The sequence below is a fragment of the Carettochelys insculpta genome, chromosome 6, assembly GCF_033958435.1.
Source record: "Carettochelys insculpta isolate YL-2023 chromosome 6, ASM3395843v1, whole genome shotgun sequence".
In the NCBI taxonomy this organism is placed as follows: domain Eukaryota; kingdom Metazoa; phylum Chordata; order Testudines; family Carettochelyidae; genus Carettochelys; species Carettochelys insculpta.
The window spans coordinates 107,444,979-107,465,287 of NC_134142.1; the positions used below are offsets into that span (position 1 = coordinate 107,444,979).

A 20,309-nucleotide genomic window follows, 5' to 3' on the forward strand; every position below is an offset into this window, starting at 1 on the left:
ATGAAATTTCACAGTCAGGGAATAACTAATCTTAGAAACCAAGGCTAGAGAGGATCTGTTAGCATCACCTCAGCAGGGTATTCATATGCAGCTGTGGGGGAGAGATCCCAAGCTTGGAATTTTACTTCCAAGATGGCTGAAGCTTCTGTAGGTGGCACATTTTCCCTTGTGAGCATGATGCAGTGCTGCCTGAGTAACCCTGGGAGCCTAATATCATAGTCTTGCGTGGAGACCAACACAAACGTGGAGTGAAGGCCTGCTCCCTTTCCTTAACTCTATGGGGCCACCAAAAAGAACTTGTGTAGGGTTCATCTACAATTAGGGGAAGATCGACCTGCTGGTGGTGAATTTTCTGTGGTTGGATTTAGCACACCTACTGGGGACTCATTAAATTGAACTATCATGGTGCCTCTGGCAATCCCAGTTCTCCTGGCAGTCATGAGGGAAGTCAACAAGAAAGTTTGTCCCATCTACCTCCCACTGTGTGGATAGCGGAATAAGACTGATTTGAGATATGTTGACTCCAGCTACCCAATTCTTGTAGCTTGATTTGTATATCTAAAATCGATTTTACCTCCCTGGCCTTAGTTGTTTGCAACTGGTCTCTTCAAATACATCAAACATTTATGCTGATTCTATTTCAAGCCTCTTGGTAATGACTTCAAAGCATTCTGGGACACATCTGAGAAGAGTATGTTGAAAACCTCTGGTGAGGGCACAGAGTAGCATGGAAAAGAATCACAGAGAGACTGGGAAGGTAAAGTACTGGGGCCACACGATTAGGGTGATGGAGATAGCTCTTTCACCAAAAAAGAGTATTAGAAAGGACTCCGTGGTGTTGGTGACAATTCCTGCAACACTGGTGATAGCACTTGATCCCTAATGAGCTTTACAGCCTTAAACAGATGCAAAATATCCACAAAGGGATCATCTCATCTTCTGTTGAAATGCAGCAGTGTGAGTTGTATGGATTTTTTTCTTTACTTCACTTTGTTGGATCTCCATTTTCATGTAATCAATAAGGTAAGTCTTATTTTGCTTTTGACAATGATAATCTCCTTCCTTTCTCATCTAACTCCCCTACACTATCAAAACAAAAAAGCAGAAAAGTTTCCCTACAAGTGTGCTCTCTGTGCTTTAAATCAGATCAATTTGACAGTGACAAACAGTTGAATGTCCAAGAATGAGAGACTGTACCTTCTAAATGTATGGTAGCACTAGTGAGAGATTTCTTCTAAAATTCCCTACAGTATATGGAACCCACAATAGAAGAGTAGGGTGACTGAACCTACGGTAGAAGAGTATGGTGACTGGTCCGTGAAAGCACTTGATAAATTGGCTACGCCTTTCCACTGACAGAGTTAGTGGTGGCTTTTACCTCTCTATAGCTACGTCTACACGTGACGCCTACTTCGAAGTAGCCTATTTCGATGAATAACATCTACACGTCCTCCAGGGCTGGCAACATTGACGTTCAACATCGACGTTGTGCAGCACCACATCGAAATAGGCGCTGCAAGGGAACGTCTACACGCCAAAGTAGCACACATTGAAATAAGGGTGCCAGGCACAGCTGCAGACAGGGTCACAGGGCGGACTCAACAGCAAGCCGCTCCCTTAAAGGGCCCCTCCCAGACACAGCTGCACTAAACAACACAAGATCCACAGAGCCGACAACTGGTTGCAGACCCTGTGCATGCAGCATGGATCCCCAGCTGCAGCAGCAGCAGCCAGAAGCCCTGGGCTAAGGGCTGCTGCACACGGTGACCATAGAGCCCCGCCAGGGCTGGAGAGAGAGCATCTCTCAACTCCTCAGCTGATGGCCACCATGGCGGACCCCGCTATTTCGATGTTGCGGGACGCGGATCGTCTACACGTGCCCTACTTCGACGTTCAACTTTGAAGTAGAGCGCTATTCCCAACCCCTCGTGGGGTTAGCGGCTTCAACGTCTCGCCACCTAACGTCGATGTTAACGTCGAAATAGCGCCCAACATGTGTAGCCGTGACGGGTGCTATTTCGGAGTTAGTGCCGCTACTTTGAAGTAGCGTGCACGTGTAGACACGGCTTATGTCCCCCATTCAAATGATGCTGCATAGGATGTGATTATATACATACTGCTCAGGCATGCATCCCCGCATCACTTACGTTCAATGAAGAGTGGCGCTTTCTGCACCAGATCCCCAGCCTGGGCACTAAACTCTCCCATGTCACTGGGTCGAACATCCTTAATTTTCAATGTGTGGGTTAGTCCATCGTCAGATGTGATGATCTCATATTTGTCGTCCCGTTTCAGCTCCTTCCCATTGAACTTCCAGGTGAAATTGGGCACTTTTTTGGACAGGCGGATTTCAAACACTGCTGTCTGCCTTTCTGTCACTTTCAGTGGCTTCATTTCTGCCAGGAACTTTAGGGGCTCATCTGTTGAGAGGTTGACAGACAAACAGTCATGCTAGCACTGTAAATTTGTTCCTGAGCATAGAGGACTTTCCTACACTGTGCAAGGCTAGATCCTCAGCTGGATCCATTGAAGTTAATAGCACTATATGGATTTGCAATGCCTGACAATTGGACCCTACCATTTTGATTTTTTTTGGAGGGAGATAACAAGGAGAAATTCATCCTTAACGTAAGCTGGCACATCTCCTTTAACCTCACGGATTTGTGCTATGTCTCATTGGGGTTCCTGGTACTTAAAAAAATTTGAAAGTTTTCCTACAAAGTTGATCACCAGTGCGCACACTGCTTCTCAGTTCAGTTCTTTTGCCTTACTCCTGTTCTTTTCCTCCACTCCTATTTTTTAATTCCCTTGATTATAGTCACACTAATGCAAATGGCCTCAGTTCAGTGCAGCTGAAATCCAGAAACCTTCCTCGAGTCAGTGTTTCATCTGGAGCCATCTGCCAAGCAGAGAGACAGCAGTCAGGCTGGACATCACTGAGGCTGCCACATCGGAAACAAAGCAGTTCCATGATCACTTTGGCAACCTACTGGATATCCTATGCCAAATCCATCTACTTGCTTTAGCCACATAATATAATTTTTTACATTCAGGAATAAAGAATGAGAACCGACAGCACCAGGAGGACACTGTTCTTCATGTGGTCCCATTAAAACAAGTAGCTAAGTAAGATACTTCCCACCATGTGTAACGGTTGCAGACTATGTCCCCAGGAGATGCTACATAAACAGAAGTACCTGGCAGATATGGGAAATAATAAGGAGTTTGTAGGTGAGGAAGGTGGTGACTTTGTCTTTCCCCACTCCTGATGATTTGGGCTGTAATCTAAGGCTCTGACCCATGATGTCCTGAGAAATTGTAATAACACACTTGTCCTGCAAGAGCAAGGACTAGCAGTGGAGCAAGATTTGCCATCTTCTCTGGGTGTGTATATTGCCCTCCATTTCTGGTGACATTGTGTAAGTACAGTTCACTTCCACTAAAAAGACAGAGCCAAGGTGTTTTCATCATTTACTTCTTTCTCCCTACACTCCACTGACTCAGAACCTCGTCACTCCCATTGGCATCAGTGGGGAATTTGACCTATTGTGTAAATAACCAAGCTTCATGCTGAAATTTGCCATTTCACACGTACATCCCTTGATCGTGTGTGCACAGTGGTTATTGTGAGGTTGATCATGACAGGTACAGCAGTGGGTTTCTGTTTCAGGATAGAAAGACCTGTGAGTCATGGATGTTGCAAATAGATATATGAAAACATAGATTCCAGTTTGACTCACGAAGCCTGAAAGTTTTTATATAAGTACAAATCTTCAGTTTCATCATAAACATACACACTTAACATGCATTAAAAAATAAAAAAATTACCTATCACTTTCAGTCGTGCTGAGAGTTTCTTGTCAGCTACTACTAGACTGTAAGTGCCCAAGTCTTTTTCATTCACATTTAAGACGTACAGCATGTACTTTGTACCCATCTGCTTCATTTCATATTTTCCTAGGCAGTACTGAATACGCAAGGGATCATTACCCTGAAAAGGAGAACAGTTACTTTGTTGACATGGTGGCACCTTTGAAAGGATCTTCCAAGATGCACAGATGCCTATGGAATATGTACTACACTGTGCTTAAGGAGATTCTCCAACAGCTTATCCTGCAGTGGGGCTGCACGGTAAACCCTATAATAATTGTCCTTAATCTACAGCCTACTGACCAGTTTCAGACAGAAATCAGTGATCAGCAATGATGCTTTGCCCAGTCAGGTCAGCCTTTCAGAGGCTAATGGGCTACTAGAAAACTACACCATGTAGTACTGAGAAGCGGGGCCAATGGCTACCATGGGCCCTGGGGCAAAGTGGGAGGGGGGCCCAGCTCCATGTGCCCTCCCTGCTCCCTCAGAGCCCCGCAGAGCTGTGGTGCAGCACTGCCATGGCACCTCAGAGGGACTTGGCACTCCAGCTGGAGCGCCAAACCCTTTTAAATGCCAAACCTCTGGACAACTGCCCCCTTTGGCCCCCTTCTTCCCCGCAATTGTTGGTCCTCACTGTGACCAAGCAAATGGCATCTTTAACTCATAGCTAAATAGGGGGATAGTCTCCAAAACTCTTATCCTACCTGACACATTGAGAGTTTTCCCATGAATGAGACTGTTCTGATCACAAGGTATTATAGTGGCCCAAATCCTACAGCCTTTACTCAGGGCTATAGTCTGGTGTTCTTTATTCCCACTGTATGTTACTTTGTGAACAGTCTCATTGAAATCAATATCGCGGCTTGCAGTGTGAAGTACCATTCAACGCCAGAGTCAGGCCCTCTGTTTTTGCACATTCCTTAGCTGGCACTGACTTTGCAGTGTTTTTAGGCTGACTGGGTAAAACATCTGGAGCTGGCCTATCATGACTTCAGGTAAAATAAATGGAGGGTCAGCAGTTGAAGGGACTAGTAAAATTTGAAAAGAAAAGACACCAAACAGGGGAATCTGTGCTAGAGCGATTCTTTAACAAAGATGAAGCACTCCAGTGTCTTTTCCTAAAGCATAAGAAGGGAGTACATCACTCAAATAGATAATGTCAGACAGGACTCTGAATAATACACAGTATTCTTACCTCCCTTACCTGCCCACCAATGCATATGCAGCCGGAAAAGCAAAGTCCTCAGTTAAGTAATGTTCGCAGATTGACTCTCAGTTCTGCCACCTATTTTAGTCAAATCAAAGGGAATATGGGAGGTTACCTTATACCATGTAATCTTAGTATTGGGGTCCTTCAGTTCCAGAATGGTTTCAAATGCAGCTGTGGAATCCACTTTTGCCGAAACATCCTCAAGAGGTTTCAGAACTTTGACTGCCTGCAAGAGCAGTTTATGAAGAAATAAACCAGAAATCTGTGCTGCCTCCCACAACTCAAAGTAGACTGGGACTTTGCTCCTATTAATAACAGATTTGTTCTTCCTCTTATTTTTATTTAGCACTGGTCCTTGGAATTTGTAACACTTAAAAAGGAACATTGTTTCCATGTTCTGGATGTGTGTTATTGTTTTTAGTGCACATAGAGAGCAAGGATGACTTTGCAATTAAGGCACCTGAGTAGGAACACTGCGAAGCTAGGTAAATTCCTGGCTCTGCCACAGACTCCCTCTATGACCACGGGCATGTCACTTTATTTTTCTGTGTGTCAGCTCTCCATCTCTAAAAGGGTGAGTAATATGTCCCCTGTCTCCCTTCTGTTTTTGGATGATAACTCTTTGGAGTATGGATTGTCCATGTTTTACAGCCCCGAGCACAATAGGGCTCTGATTGTGGAGAGAACTTCATGGTCATAACATAGATAATTAACAACAGTACAGGAAAGCAGGCTCAGCATGGCTTGTCTGGCTGAACAAGTGGAGGCTTGTGTTACAATGAGAATTCTTCTTACAACACTCATTATACTCTAAAGGGTTGAAGGCACATTCCCCTCACTGAATTTCAATGGGACTTGGACACCTAATAACTTTATGCCCCTTTGAAAATCCAAGCTGAAGGAACAGCTGCAAAACTTGGACATGGATCCCTTTCCAGATTTTGAACTCCCCCTTCCCCTGCTAATTAGTTTGGATCAGGATTTTCTCCCAGGCCTCTCTCTAATGAAATCCTCTTCTCCTTTGCTTACAGCTGACTCTCTGTAAAGCGTTTAGTGATGCTGCCTCTGAAGGCCATTACTGCAGTGTACTTTATGCGTAGGAGTGTTGTTCATTATAGACACAAAAATAGAAATGTATGTTCAAGGTGTTTTGAAAGCTGACGGCATCACTAACCTCAACCTCCACTTTCTTCTTCATCTCCTTTAGTTTCCTGAGGAGCCCACGGAAATCAGTGAAGCCATGTTCCATGCAGACCTTCTCAAAGTCCTTTTTCGGCACCTTGGAGAGGATCTGGAGCATTTCTTTCTCATCAATCATCTTTTCTTTTTTCTTTGGAGCAGGAGGGCCCCTGGGCACAGACCCCATATACTTCAGGGTGTATGTCACCTCAACAAATCTCCTCTCCCCTCTACAGTGTTGGATGTGTCGGGACCCCTGCCTGCAAAGGCTGTAGGCCCAGACTTCTTATTGGCAGGATTCCCAGCAAGAATGGCAGGGGAGGGGTGGGGGAGTCCCCACTTGTGGGAAAAGTGGGGAGCATGTTGGTCTCCCCCACTGCTGGAAGGAGAGAGGGAAAAATTCCCTGGCACTAATGTCAGAGAATCTACTGGGAGTTGCCTTTTGCTCTAGAGGTGAAGCCAGATTAAAGATTGGGTTGACGTGTGAGTTCCTGAGTCTCAACATGGCAGTAGCAAAGCTGAGAACCATGAATGCTGCATTGCTTTTGCTTCAAGTGTCATTCTGCTCTGTAGAAATGGCTAAGAGTCTCTCAGAGGCCAACAGAGAAACCCTGCTCAGCTTATTGAAATAAAGAAATAAAAATAAAGACATAATACATAAATCCCCCAGAGATAAAACTGCTCACCTTTTCTTAAGCATTTTTTTGAAATCCAACTTTTCTTGACCTGGAAAAAAAATCACGAAGTAAACAATTTTATTCATTCAGCTGAAGCACAATAAGCAACAGTAACACCCTTAGGTTTGACACCTACTGCTGGCTAAGGGATAAATCCTGCAGCAGGTCTCAAAAGCAGGTCCAAGGTATGAAAATGCCAAGCAGGGTGATTTGAGCACCTCCCTAACCCTGTGCTATAAAGCAGTGATTGACAGCAGCTGTCTACAAGTTTGCAGTAGAAGGCATGGAATGGCCCATTGCTGTGTCACTTGGTGACCAACTGATCATACTGTATAGTAGAGGGGAAATGCTGTTGCTCCTCTGGGGGCAAAATCATACAGCCTCTTCTGAGGTGGGAGGCCCTGTGGAAGTCACAGCTGTGGGGGACATGCTTGGCTTCTGGTAGTGCCAGCAGTGTGTGCTGTTGTCAGGGCTTGGGGGCTCTTACTGACTGCATCTTGACAAGCCAACATGAGAATAAAATGGAGTTAACCAAAAGCCTTGGGGCAAGGAGGGACGCCAGGACAAGGAGAGTCACAAACTCAATGCCAAACCCACAATTCCCATATGCCAGTGCAAGATGCTTGCCATGGAAATACTGGCTTTTCACAGGCATCTTTTAAATGGACTTCAATAGGCTTTGGATCAGGCCCTGTAAGCATCACTCCCCCCACAAAAAAAATGATGGGGAAATTACTGTCATTATTAATAATCAAAATTAACAAAGGGAGACGCCTGCTGGAAGGCAAACAAAGGTCCCAGTGCAGTGTGCAGGAACATCTCAGGGGTGAAGTGGTGGAGGAGGGGGAGTTTAAAGGTGCACCTGACAGCTTAACAGGGCAGTAGAAATGTTGGGATCTGCCTGTTTTTTAGTGCTTCAGGTGAAATTTCCTTCAGTTCAGAGTGCCTGCACAAGGCCTCTGTACAACCTCAAGCTTTCTTAGAGCTTGTGGGCACCCTGTATGTGGGGTGAATCTCACGCATGCTCTAAGAGCAAGGATGGTCCAGCAGTTAGAATACCAACTGCAAGCTTGAGAGAACCAGTTTCAGTTTTCTTCTTTACCACAGAGTTCCTGTGTGACCATGAGCCAGTCACTTGTTTCTGTTCGCCTCAGTTTACCATCTGAGAAATGGTGTTAAGAGCCTATTGTGGATATTGTAGGGTCAAATGCACCATAGATAATGAGGCACTCCAACAATATTATACTGGGGGGGGGATAATTATTACAGATAAAAGTAAGATAGCAGGAATTCTGTGAAATATTAAAATGGTCAAATATCCTGATTTTATTGCTAACTCTTGACTACTACTGTCATTACATCTTGCACAAATAAAATTTAGTATGCTAGGGTAGTTTTTTTTCTTCATCTGGCGTGAAAAACTTACTTAGAAGTAAGCATTAGCATTATTCATGGACGTTCCTAGAAGGAGCTACTTGGAACTTTCCAAATCTCATTCTTAATTAATTAGTCCAGTTATTCATCAAGCTGGACCTAAGCACTTACTTTCAGTCACAATCAAAGACACAGTGTAGATGATATCAGCATGGTCATTGGAAGCAATGCATTTGTAGTTATCAGCATCATCTGGGGTGATGTACTCCAGCTGGAAGAAGAAATGCATGGCCACAGTGGCCAACCAAAGCTCCAGATGTTACCAGAAGAGTTAGTAGCTCAAATGTGTTAAAGTGGACTCAGGAATTCCATTATGCATTTATTTTTAAACTCTTCCTTTCCACAAGTTTATGAAATTATCTGTTGCAAATAGAACCATTGAGGGAGAAGCCCAATCCCATGACTCTTACTCAAGTGATTAAGGAAATTAAGGTCGAGCATTAGTGGATTGATCCAAAGCCTACTGCAGTCAGTGGGGCTTAGGAGCCTAATTATCTTTGAGGATTTGGGCCCGAGAGTCTTTACATTGACTTCTGCAGGCTTTGGATCAGGCCCTGGATTTAGAGACTATGCGTCTGAATTGGGACAGATTATCAGCAAAAATAGCTGAGTTTCTTTCCTGATCTGTCCTTTAGCCTTGCTCTCTGCATGGAAGTGAATATGACCCAAAACATGCATGTCTTGCATGAAGAGCCTTCAATGAAGAACAGGATAGCTACCAAGCACTAAGTCTGAGGGTCATAAAACTAGTGGGTTTTCATGAGGAAGCTTTGTGGAGCAGGACAGGGAAAGAGCTTGGCATGCATCATCTGGCAGGCTGGAGAGCATAAAGTCCTAAAAGATGACATGAATTAGGAGAGGGTCAAGGAGAGAGCAGATGGGGGAGATGAAGGAAGGTGAACATAAGGGGAGAACATTTGTTGCAAATGACCCCCAGCATGAAATAAGGGTGATGTGGGGGTCCATCAGCATAATTTATTATCATCATTTCCATTAAAGTTGTGCCTGGTAACTACAATGAAAAATCAGGGGCCCATTGTGCTAGATGCTGTACAAGTATCATGAAAAATGCTCTGTTCTTATTATCAGGGCCCTGTGCTCAGTACAGGGCTGAATGTTCTCACTTATGGGTCAAGTAACACCCCCAAATATTATAGCATGACTATGGAAAACTATAATTGCTTAGATCCTTGCTGAAGAATGCTGTATTACTTTTTTATAGTTATTATGGTAATACAATCAATAGTTATAATGAAAATACAATCAATTATGCACCAAAAATAGTGGAAGACATGCATTACCTTTAGCACAAACTCCTTATTGATACTATCAAAAAACATCTTTGAACTTTCTTTTATCGGTATCCCACTTTCCCTTTTCCATGTTACACTGGGCTTGGGGTTACCTTTCACTTTAGCTCGAAATATTGCTTTGTCTCCTGAAATTCAAGGAGGAGAAACAATACAGTGAAGAATTAAAAAGGAACAACATTTGTCCATAGTGTAGTTTCTTTACACTCATCTCAATTACTCAGGGCTATCTTAACTGTATAACCTCTTTTCCTTTTTAGGCAAAGGTCAGATTAATGTATTTCTATTGATTCCAGACAAGTTACACTCTGGGTAAAACAGACTCACTAAAAGTGATTTGCACTTTCAGGAAAAGGTAAAATGGAATTGGCCCCTTTTAGTGAAAGATGAGCATTGAAGACTCAAGAAGTCTCTCTGTTTCACATTAGACATTCAGATCTTGTATACTCCACTTTTCCTGGAAGACTCTATGGATGACTAGAGAACTTATTTATTTCTACATTTATTTATAAGGGTCTTGTTCTTCTCGCCTTACTTATACAGAACATCCCCAGACTGGAGGTTTACCTGAGGAAGACTGGCATGATTTGGCTCTCAATAAAGAGTCATCTGCACGTTTCAAGTTAAAGGGAGTTTTGCCATCTACTACAATATGCACAGGGCAAGGCCCTAAAAATAAACATACACCTGACTAAACAGATGAGTATACCTGGCAGGCATCTGCAAATGAAAACAGCCATTTGCATGCACAGTTAGCCATTTTGTGTGTTCGGCTACATGTTTTACATGTGCAATGGCCTTTTTGCATCCACACATGCAAGTTTGCATTCCCCTTTCAGGCACCTGTTTTGAAACCTAATATATTTATTACCTAATGAGTTGTCTTTTCAGTGGAATGCGGTGCTGCTTACCCTCAGCGGCTGTCAGTGGATGAGGCTTCTCCACAAATTCAGGGATGCTTTCTCCCAAAGGGATCTCAAGGGAGCGTGTCACCATGCTGAAGGACTCCACAGTCGCAGAAGATCTCCTAGAAACAACTTCCTCTGTTAGAGGAAAAATATAATCGTCAGGAGGAACAGAAATGTGGTTTAGAAGGAGTTTCTTGGGAGGGCCAGGGAGGCCCCCATAGTCCATTAACTCTTTAGGCCAGCTGAAATCCTGATAGAAGGATGGCTCCGATGGCACTAGCCTGAGGACTTGAAACCCAGGTTCAAGCCTTAGTTCATCAGATTGTCTGTGTGATGGACAAGTCACTTAATCTCTCTTAGACTTAGTTCCCCATCTGTAAAATGAGGATAACAGCATTTCCCTACCTCACAGGGGTTCTTAAGATAAAAAACATTACAGGTTGAGAGGCACTCATATATGATGAAAGTGAAGGCCAAGTAAGTACCATAGCTAGAAAAGCTGCTTTTCAAAAGTTGAGGAAGTTTCAATAATTGTAGTTGTCATGCACTTTGCATTGGGTTTCAGCTTCCCAAGGCTTATTTTTTGCTTGTGGTTTCTAGTGCGGACCATGGACTAATCAACCATACTATTCCATGCACTCAGAAATGCAAGCATTACAAGGAAAGATGACTCCTTATGACAGCCAGATTTATATTATAAAAGCCACGACAACACCTGTTGAGATGGATTTAGCTTCTAGAGACTCAAATACTTGCCTCCCACAATCTTGGTGTTCTGGGATGTATATTGCATCTGGGAGCTGGAGACTTTAATGGAATGATGTTGCTGGACCATGCTGGACCTTTGTATAACTGTGGTTGCCATGATGCAACTATCTTGACTTCTGCACTCCTCAGTATATGTGCAAACTTTAGTGGGGAGAAAGGGAAGACAGAATGGAATTAAAAAAAAAACAAAACAACCACCCATCCCTAGTTGATCTGCTCAGATATAAGGCTTTGCAGTGCCATTTGGGCAGTTCTGTGTTTTTCAGCAAATCAGGATAAAGTTCTTCCATGAACTATCACAGAAGAACAATTCAGTGCTTATCAACCCAAAGGCTAAGGCAAAGATTTTGAAAATATTCATTTCAGAAGGCTCCAAGATGCTGCATTTTTGGTCAAAATTAGTGAATATAAGAATTTCCATACTGGGGCAGACCAATGGTCCATCTAGCCCAGTGGATGAGGGGCACACTTACCTTTGCGGGTACAGAGAAGTCTTCCAGTGGGGTTATCAGCTTATCCAGATATTTGCCTAGGTTTACAGTGGGCTACATTAAAAGCATTAGAGAAGTCAGCACAAACTAAATTTCATACAATGATTATTTTTATACTGCTGGATATATTGTACCTTGAAATGTAAGTACTGGTTGCATCTTTCTTATCTGGCATGCTTGGGACATACAAGTCCTGAGCAAGAGAATTTGCCGGACAAGAGAAGGTCTAGGGCTTCTGAACCCAGACAGCTCCACACTCTGGGACAGCTGCAGCTCCAGCCTTCCTCCCTGATACTCTGGCCCCGGCCCAGTCTTCCAGCAGCTGCCACAGGGCTCCTGCCAGCCCTTACCACCCATCCCTGCTGCTGCGCGGCAGGCAGAGGCTCTGCCTCCCAGCTCACCTGGGACTCCTTCACTGGCCCACTACGCTCTCATCCAGCAACATCTGTGGTCCTGCCCGATGAGCAAGGACCAGATTTGAGAGGTGCAACGTGTACAATATTTAGATTCCAGTAAATTTATTTTATAATTATATGATATGTGAGAAAGTAAGCAACTTTTCAGAAGGCTGTGACATTTGTATTTTTGTGTCTGAGTGCCATAGAATACTAGGACTGGAAGGGACCTCGAGAGGCCATCGAGTCCAGCCCCCTGTCCCAATGGCAGGCCCAAGTATTGTCTAAACTGTCCCTGATAGACATCTATCTAACCTGTTCTTAAATATCTCCAGCGATGGAGATTCCACAACCTCCCTTGGCAATTTATTCCACTGTTTGACCACCCTGCCAGTTAGGAACTTTTTCCTAAAGTCCAACCTAAACCTCCCTTGCTGCTTTTGTAATCAAGTAGCTTTTAAGTGAACTGAAACTTGGAGATACACTAGATAATTCAGACTCCTGAAAGGAGTACAGTATTGTGGAAAAAATTGACAGCCACCGGTCTAGCCCAATATCCTGTTTCTGGCACTAGCCAATGTTAGATGCTTCATAGGGAATGAACAAAACAGGACAATTTTGAGTGCCACATCTCTTGTTGCTCAGTCCTACATTCTGGAAGTTGGAGGTTTAGGGACACCCAGATCATAAGGTCCCTGACCATCTTACCTAATAGCTATTGATGGACCTATCCTGAATGAATTTATTGATTTTTTTGTTGTAACCCAGATATACATTTGGCCTTCAGCGCATCCTGTGAAACCCGGTTCCATGGGTTGACTGTGAGTTATTCTTTTCATTTATTTTCAACCTGCTGCCTGCTAATTTCATCGAGTGATCCCCTCTTTGGAGTGTTACACGAATGGGGAAATAATACTTCTTCATATCATTCATCATTTTAGAACGTTCTCCTCAGACAAAAGCTATCCCAAGTCCCTCATTACTTTAATTCCTTTCTCTACACTTTTTCCATGTCTAACACATCCATATTGAGATGGGCCTACCAGAATTGTACACAGTATTCAAAGTGTGGGCATACAATTGATTTCTATAATGATGTACTTTCTATCTATCCCTTTTGTGATGGCTCCTAACATTCTGCTACCTTTTTTGACTGCCATGTTTTTGAAGAACTACCCACTGTGACTCCAGGATTGCTTTCTTGAGTGGTAACAGCTAATTTAGGCCTCATTATTTTGTATATGAAGTTGAGATTATGTTTTCCAATGTGATTTACTTTGCACTTACCAACACAATTTTTTCTGCCAGTTTGTAGCTCATCACCAAGTTTAGAGAGATCCCTTTGGGACTCCTCACAGTTAGCTTTGAACTTAACAATCTTGAGTAATTTTGTATCATATGCAAATTTTGCTACCTTACGATTCAGCTCTTTTTGCATATCATTTATGAATATGTTCAACAGTACAGATTCATGGGCGATCCTGCTATTCACCTTATTTCATTGTGAAAACTGATCATTTATTCCTATCTTTTGTTTCCAATCTGTTAACCAGTTACTGATCCATGAGAAGATCTTTCCACTAATCCCATGACTGCTTAGTTTGCTTCAGAGCTTTTGTTGAGGGACTTTGGCTTTCTCAAATAATTTAACTGGATCACCCTTGTCTACATGCTTGTTGCCGCCCTCTAATAGATTGGTGAGATATGTTTTCCCTTGATAAAAGCCATGTTGACTCTTTACCAACATATTGTGTTTATGTTTTTGATAACTTTGTTCTTTTTATAGCTTTAAGCAATTTCTCTCTATGAAATTACGTATATTGGTCTTAAATTGCCAGTGTTACCTCTATAGCCTTTTAAAAATAGATACTATATGATTTACTCTGCAGCCATCTGGTACAGAGGCGGATTTAAGCAATGGTTTACATACCACAGTTCGTAGTTCAGCAATTTCATATCTGAGTTCCTTTGCAGCTCTTGGGTGAATGCCATCTGGTCCTGGTGACTTATTATTGTTTAATATATCAGTTTGTTCCCAGACCTCCTCTACGGACATCTCAGACAATTCCTACACTTTGTCTACCAAAGAGAAGGGCTCAGGCATGGGGCCCTCCACCACATCTTCTGCAGTAAAGACTGATGCAAAAAATTAATTTAGCTTTTCCAAAATAGCCCTGTTCTTGAGATTGCCTTTAGCACCTTGATTGTCTAGAATGGCCCCACTAACTCTTTCACAGGATTCCTAATTCTGATATGCTTTCTTTTTTGTAGTTAAGGTTTATATCCTTAGTCACCTGTTCTTCAGATTCTTTCTTGCCCTGACTGCTTATACTTTTACACAACTTGCCAGAGCTTGTGCTCCTCTCTACTTCCCTGACTAGGAATGCATTTAGTACGTTAGAGTTTGAGGACTGGCTCCTCAACATGGGTAAACCAGCATAACTTGGAGGATAGGAAGGTGATCAGGAACAGTCAACATGGATTTACCAAGGACAAGTCATGCCTGACCGACCAACATGCCTTTTATTATGAGATAACTGGCTCTGTGGATATGATAGACCTTTACTTTGGCAAAGTTTTTGATGTGGTCTCTCACAGTATTCTTGCCAGCAAGTTAAAGAAGTATGGATTGGATGAATGGACTATAAGGTGGGTAGAAAGCTGGCTGGATTGTTGGGCTCCACAGGGAGTGATCAATGGCTCAATGTCTAATGGCAGCCAAGGGGAGGGTCCTACAGGCTGGTCTTAGGGCCAGTTTTGTTCATCATCTTCATTAATGACCTGGATGAGGGGATGGACTGCACCCTCAGCAAGTTCATGGATGACACTAAACTGTGTGTGTGTGGCTGGGGGCCAGTAGATATGCTGGATGGTAGGAATAGGGTCCACAGTGACCTAGAAAATATGGAGGACTGGGGCAAAACAAATCTGATGAAGTTCAATAAGAACAAGTGCAGAGTCCTGTACTTAGGATGGAAGCATCCCATGCACTGCCACAGCCTTTGGACCCACTGGCTAAGTGGCAATACTGCAGAACAAGACCGGGGGATTACAGTGGGCAGGAAGCTGTTTTTGTGTCAGTGTGTGCCCTTGTAGGCTAACACCATATTGGGCTGCATTGGTTGGAGCATTGCCAGCAGATCAAGGGAAGTGATTATCCCCCTCTATAGCCGTGTCTACACGTGCACGCTACTTCGAAGTAGCGGCACTAACTTCGAAATAGCGCCCGTCATGGCTACACGCGCCGGGCGCTATTTCGAAGTTAACTTCGACGTTAGGCGGCGAGACGTCGAAGTCGCTAACCCCATGAGGGGATAGGAATAGCGCCCTACTTCGACATTCAACGTCGAAGTAGGGAACGTGTAGTCGTTATGCGTCCCGCAACTTCGAAATAGCGGGGTCCGCCATGGCGACCATCAGCTGAGGGGTTGAGAGACGCTCTCTCTCGAGCCCCTGTGGGGCTCTACGGTCACAGTGGGCAGCAGCCCTTAGCCCAGGGCTTCTGGCTGCTGCTGCGGCAGCTGGGGATCCATGCTGCAGGCACAGGGTCTGCAACCAGTTGTCAGCTCTGTGTATTTTGTGTTGTTTAGTGCAACTGTGTCTGGGAGGGGCCCTTTAAGGGAGCGGCTTGCTGTTGAGTGTGCCCTGTGACCCTGTCTGCAGCTGTGCCTGGCACCCTTATTTCGATGTGTGCTACTTTGGCATGTAGACGTTCCCTCGCAGCGCCTATTTCGATGTGGTGCCGCGCAACGTCGAAGTTGAACATCGACGTTGCCAGCCCTGGAGGACGTGTAGACGTTATTCATCGAAATAGCCTATTTCGATGTTGCTACATCGAAATAAGCTATTTCGATGTAGGCTTCACATGTAGACGTAGCCTATGTGGCACTAGTGAGGCCACATTTGGAGGACTGCATCCATTTTTGGGCTCCTCATTACAGAAAGAACGTGGACTAATTGGAGAGAGTCCAGCTGAGGGCAAAGAAAATGATTAGGTGGCTGGGGAATGTGACTTATGAGGAGTGACTTATGAAGTTTATTTAGTCTGCAGAAATAGAAGAATGAGAAAGGATTTGACAGCAGCCTTCAACTACCTGAAAGAGGATAGAGCCAGGTTATTCGCAGTGGTGGTAGATGGCAGAACTAGGAGCAATGATTTTAAGTTGCAGCATGAGTGGTCTGGGATGAATATTAGAAAAAAATACCTCACCAGGAGGGTGGTGAAGCACTGGAAAGGGTCACCTAGAGAGGTGGTGGAAACTCCAGCCCTAGAGTATTTTAAGACCAGGCATAACAAAGCCCCGTCTGTAAGGATTTTAGTGGGATTGGTCCTGCTTTTAGCTCTTCCAACCCCAATCGTCAATGATTCTATAAACTGGTTTTTTTTGTTTTGTTTTGTTTTTTTTTCTGACTAGCTCAATTTATATCAGCTGAGGAGCTGGCTGTGAACGTAAAATATGCTGCACTGCACCAGTTCTGATCATTTATTTAAAGGTTTTATGTCCCTGAAACTTTTACTCATATAACTAGCACTTACTAACTGGAGTGACCTCATTGTAGCTTACTCACTGAAACAAAGGTTCTTCTGTGTAAATAGGATCTGACACCTTCATTTTGCAACATGAAAGTCAATGGGCGCTCTGCCCAGGAGCAGGTTCCTGATATTTATTCATTTGTATTTTATTAAGGGTTTTTTAATCCATTAATTTTAAAGAGTGAATCAGAGGAGCGGGATAGGAATTTCCTAAACAAAGCCTGGAGCGAAAATTTCAACTATGGGTGCATCCCACAGCCTGCAGTAGGGCACAGACCGGACCATATGCCCTGGGTAGAGCTGCAGGAAGTAGTGTCTCTCTGGCAAGCACACCTCTGAAAGGAGTATGTAGGAAGCATACCCATTGTGCTATTGGAACAGTGTGCTGTATTCACGGCCTCTTCAGCAAGGCTAAGGGAGAAGACCACACCTTCTTTCTGCTCCCCCTAACAAGTCTCATACCAATAGAAGTAGCAGGGTCCATAGCTATTGATCATGTGCACCCAGTGAATGACAGGAGTGGGGAGGATACTTGACTGGGCACCATTGTTAGTCTGTATCAGCAAAAACAATGAGAAGTCCTGTGGCACCTTATAGGCTAAGTGGGTCTTTGCCCATGAAAGCTTTATGCTCCAAAAATCTGTTAGTCTATAAAGGTGCCACAGGACTTCTTGTCATAGTAACACCTTAAGTTTTGCTCTCCTAGTGCTAAAAGTGCTCCTTGGCAACCAGCACAGAAGAAAGACGAGGGCACAGATCCATGAATTCCTGACACAATCGTGTGGTGTTAAAGAATCATGTCAGAGCACAGAACCCTCATCTGGAACCTGATTGCCTCTCACCCAGCTTTCTGGAACAATGACCTGGGCTGGTATGGGTTGAAATTATGTGTTAAACCTCTAGGGGATGCAGGGCAGAAGACAAAATCCATGGGAAGAGGAACTTTACGCCACCTTTATGAACATCTACGACTAGAGGACATGTTTTTTGGTGATGATGTCTAATGACTGGAACACTGGGCCCTCAGTTTCCACTCTTGGTCTCTGATGCCACCTGGTGGCAACCCCTCTAATAATGGAATGGTCTATCTTCTGGTGAGTGGCAACTCAGCTCTCAGGCTGGGTCACCAATTTAGCTCAACACCACTCCCCTCAACCGTTTACCGGGTAGCAGAATCCAGTGTACTGTAGAGGGCCTTGCCTCCTTACAACTGGAAAAGATCCGCACACTCTCACTTGGCCCCTGGAAGTGGCTTGACCTTGCAATGAAACTTTCAGCACCTCAGACTTCTCACTACACCAAGGGAGGGATGGAAATGAGGTTTACATTCATATGTAGGGGCTTGGTATAGGAGCCCATGCCTTCCATTCTACTAGGCTTTGACTCGGGGAGCTTTGAAAAGTGAGCATGGAGGCATGTCCCAAGACTGGGCCTCCCTGAGCTACTTACTACGATCCATACCCCCTCCACAGTCTCAAAGCCCAGCTTGAGACTGCAATGGGAAATGGGCATAACAGAACTTTTAGGCCAGCTGGACTCAGCTGATAGACCCTCATTCCCCAGGAAAGGCTTCTGTGGCAGCTTTGGCCAGGAGCTCTCAGGGTATACCTGGGAATATCTCAGGGTGTATCAGGAGCTCTCAGGGTATACCTGTCCTGTTCCCCGTCTGCCCCCATCTGAGTTGTCTGGCTCATTTTTAAGATCCTTCCTACAGCAGGAGCATATTCTTATGGTTGCCAGGGGTGTAGGGGGTAGGTGTAGGGGTGGGGCAAAGTTCTTTCTGGGCCCAAAGCTGCCCCCTAACTTCTTCTCTTATAATGTGGAATGTACATACCCCATGAGTTTCTGAGCTGCCAGGGGGGATGAGATGTCTCCCTGCGTAAATGAATCCCTTTCCAGGGGTGCTCTAATTTATGGTGTCCTCCCATGGGCTGCCTCAAAGCCCAGAATCTCCATAGTGTCATGTACTATGATCCTGTCACCAGGCCTTCCCTCCTTTGCTGCTCCTGCCCCAGGCAGAGAGTGAGGGAGGCCAGTGTAGCATCCTTGTGCTTGTATTGACGAGAAGTCTCCTTTGGCTCCTTGTGAGGAGAGGACAGAGGCGAAGCACAATTCCAATTCTGTACATCTCTACTGTTCCCTCCATGCCTGAGACTGGCTCCATTCTGCTCTTGCGTCATTTCCCTGATGGGCTTCCGAAAACTTGCGTCTACTATGAAACAAGCTTGTTAAGAGGGAGGTGAAAGAAGAGTTTTGCTTTCACAGACTACCTTAAGTGTCTTCCTTCCCCTCACTTCTCTTGCTCTTCTCCCATTCTCTCTTCCCTAACATACAATATTTTTGACAAAGGTGATGGTTGTGTGTGGGAGTGGCCAAAGCATAGGAGAGGGGGCAGTGTTTGTAATACCAAACACACTGGGAAGAACCACATTTTGCTCTAACACTGAAAGCAGGTGCTAATGGTAGAAGTGTATTTATCACACGCCTTGATCACATCTCTTGTGTCCCTGTCCTGTAATCCATATGCCTTGGGATTTATTCTAAGATTTCAAAACCCTAAGCAGCACCAAACAGTGGCCATTGTTTAAATATCAACCTCCACAGGATTGCTTCTTCCTCTCATCCCAAATGTACCTCTGACTCTCCCTCCAGATTATCCTTACCTGAACCAGAGAAAAAACAAGTTTAAATCTATGGCCAGTGACAACTTTTCTGCACATAAGACAATTTCATTGCTTAAGGTCTGCTAGTTGGCACAGAAATATCTTGCTCTCCTGTGAGATCAGCATCAACTTCAGGGGCCCAAAATATCAGACTTAAAAGATATGGCATATACTATCCTATATTGCTACCCATCACGTCGGCTCAACTTGTACCTTGGTCTTTGACCGAGGAAGAACACAAAATGACAGTGCAGACAAATCCCTTAGAGACAGAAATAAATAATGGGGAACATACATACATTGGATAACTCCAGCAGAGAGGTTATTTTCACCCATCCTTTCTAGTGTCATTGCTGCACTATATTTATTATTATTTCTTAGTAAGTATCTGCAAGGAAAGTTGGGGCTTCAGAAATGGATGCCCAATGCAATTAAACTGTATGTGCAAAGATTTGGAGCCAAGACTAGTAAATTTGTCTCAGTGACCGAAGATCAAGGTGCAAAAGTTTTCTAGTCCATCCTATAGCTAGAGTAGAATTATTCTCTTCAGTATATTTTTGGTACCTTTGAAAAGCCTAGATTTAAATATCTCAAATGATGGTGCTTCAAGGTGGTATGTTATGAAATTCCTTTTTTTCAGAATGGTTAATTCTCCTATCCCAAAACAATGACCTAAACAAAAATTAAAATAAAGCTAAACATGTGAGACAACTCTTCACCACCCCAGACACCTACAGCAAAGACATTTACAGAATATCTTGTACATTGACATTACAGGCAATATTTTTGATATAAAGCTTACCTTCTCTTCAAGCTTCACAGTCCTGTTTGAGACTTCCAATGAGTTTTCAGACCATCAGTGGATCTTTC

At 44.0% G+C, this 20,309-nt stretch overlaps 1 protein-coding gene across 1 annotated transcript in view; it reads right to left on the reverse strand.

Annotated features, from left to right (window-relative positions):
* The window catches only part of IGSF22 (immunoglobulin superfamily member 22), a 42,552-nt gene extending 22,243 nt beyond the window's left edge, over positions 1–20,309 (reverse strand). Inside the window, exons 1-10 of the mRNA XM_074999052.1 lie at positions 20,242–20,309; positions 11,345–11,497; positions 10,592–10,723; positions 9,672–9,808; positions 8,482–8,581; positions 6,946–6,985; positions 6,255–6,429; positions 5,193–5,306; positions 3,829–3,991; positions 2,148–2,420 (exon numbers count right to left, since the gene is read on the reverse strand). Coding sequence (XP_074855153.1) covers positions 2,148–2,420; positions 3,829–3,991; positions 5,193–5,306; positions 6,255–6,429; positions 6,946–6,985; positions 8,482–8,581; positions 9,672–9,808; positions 10,592–10,723; positions 11,345–11,453 — 1,243 coding nt within the window. The 5' untranslated portion in view covers positions 11,454–11,497; positions 20,242–20,309. The remainder of the gene's footprint in view (positions 1–2,147; positions 2,421–3,828; positions 3,992–5,192; positions 5,307–6,254; positions 6,430–6,945; positions 6,986–8,481; positions 8,582–9,671; positions 9,809–10,591; positions 10,724–11,344; positions 11,498–20,241) is intronic.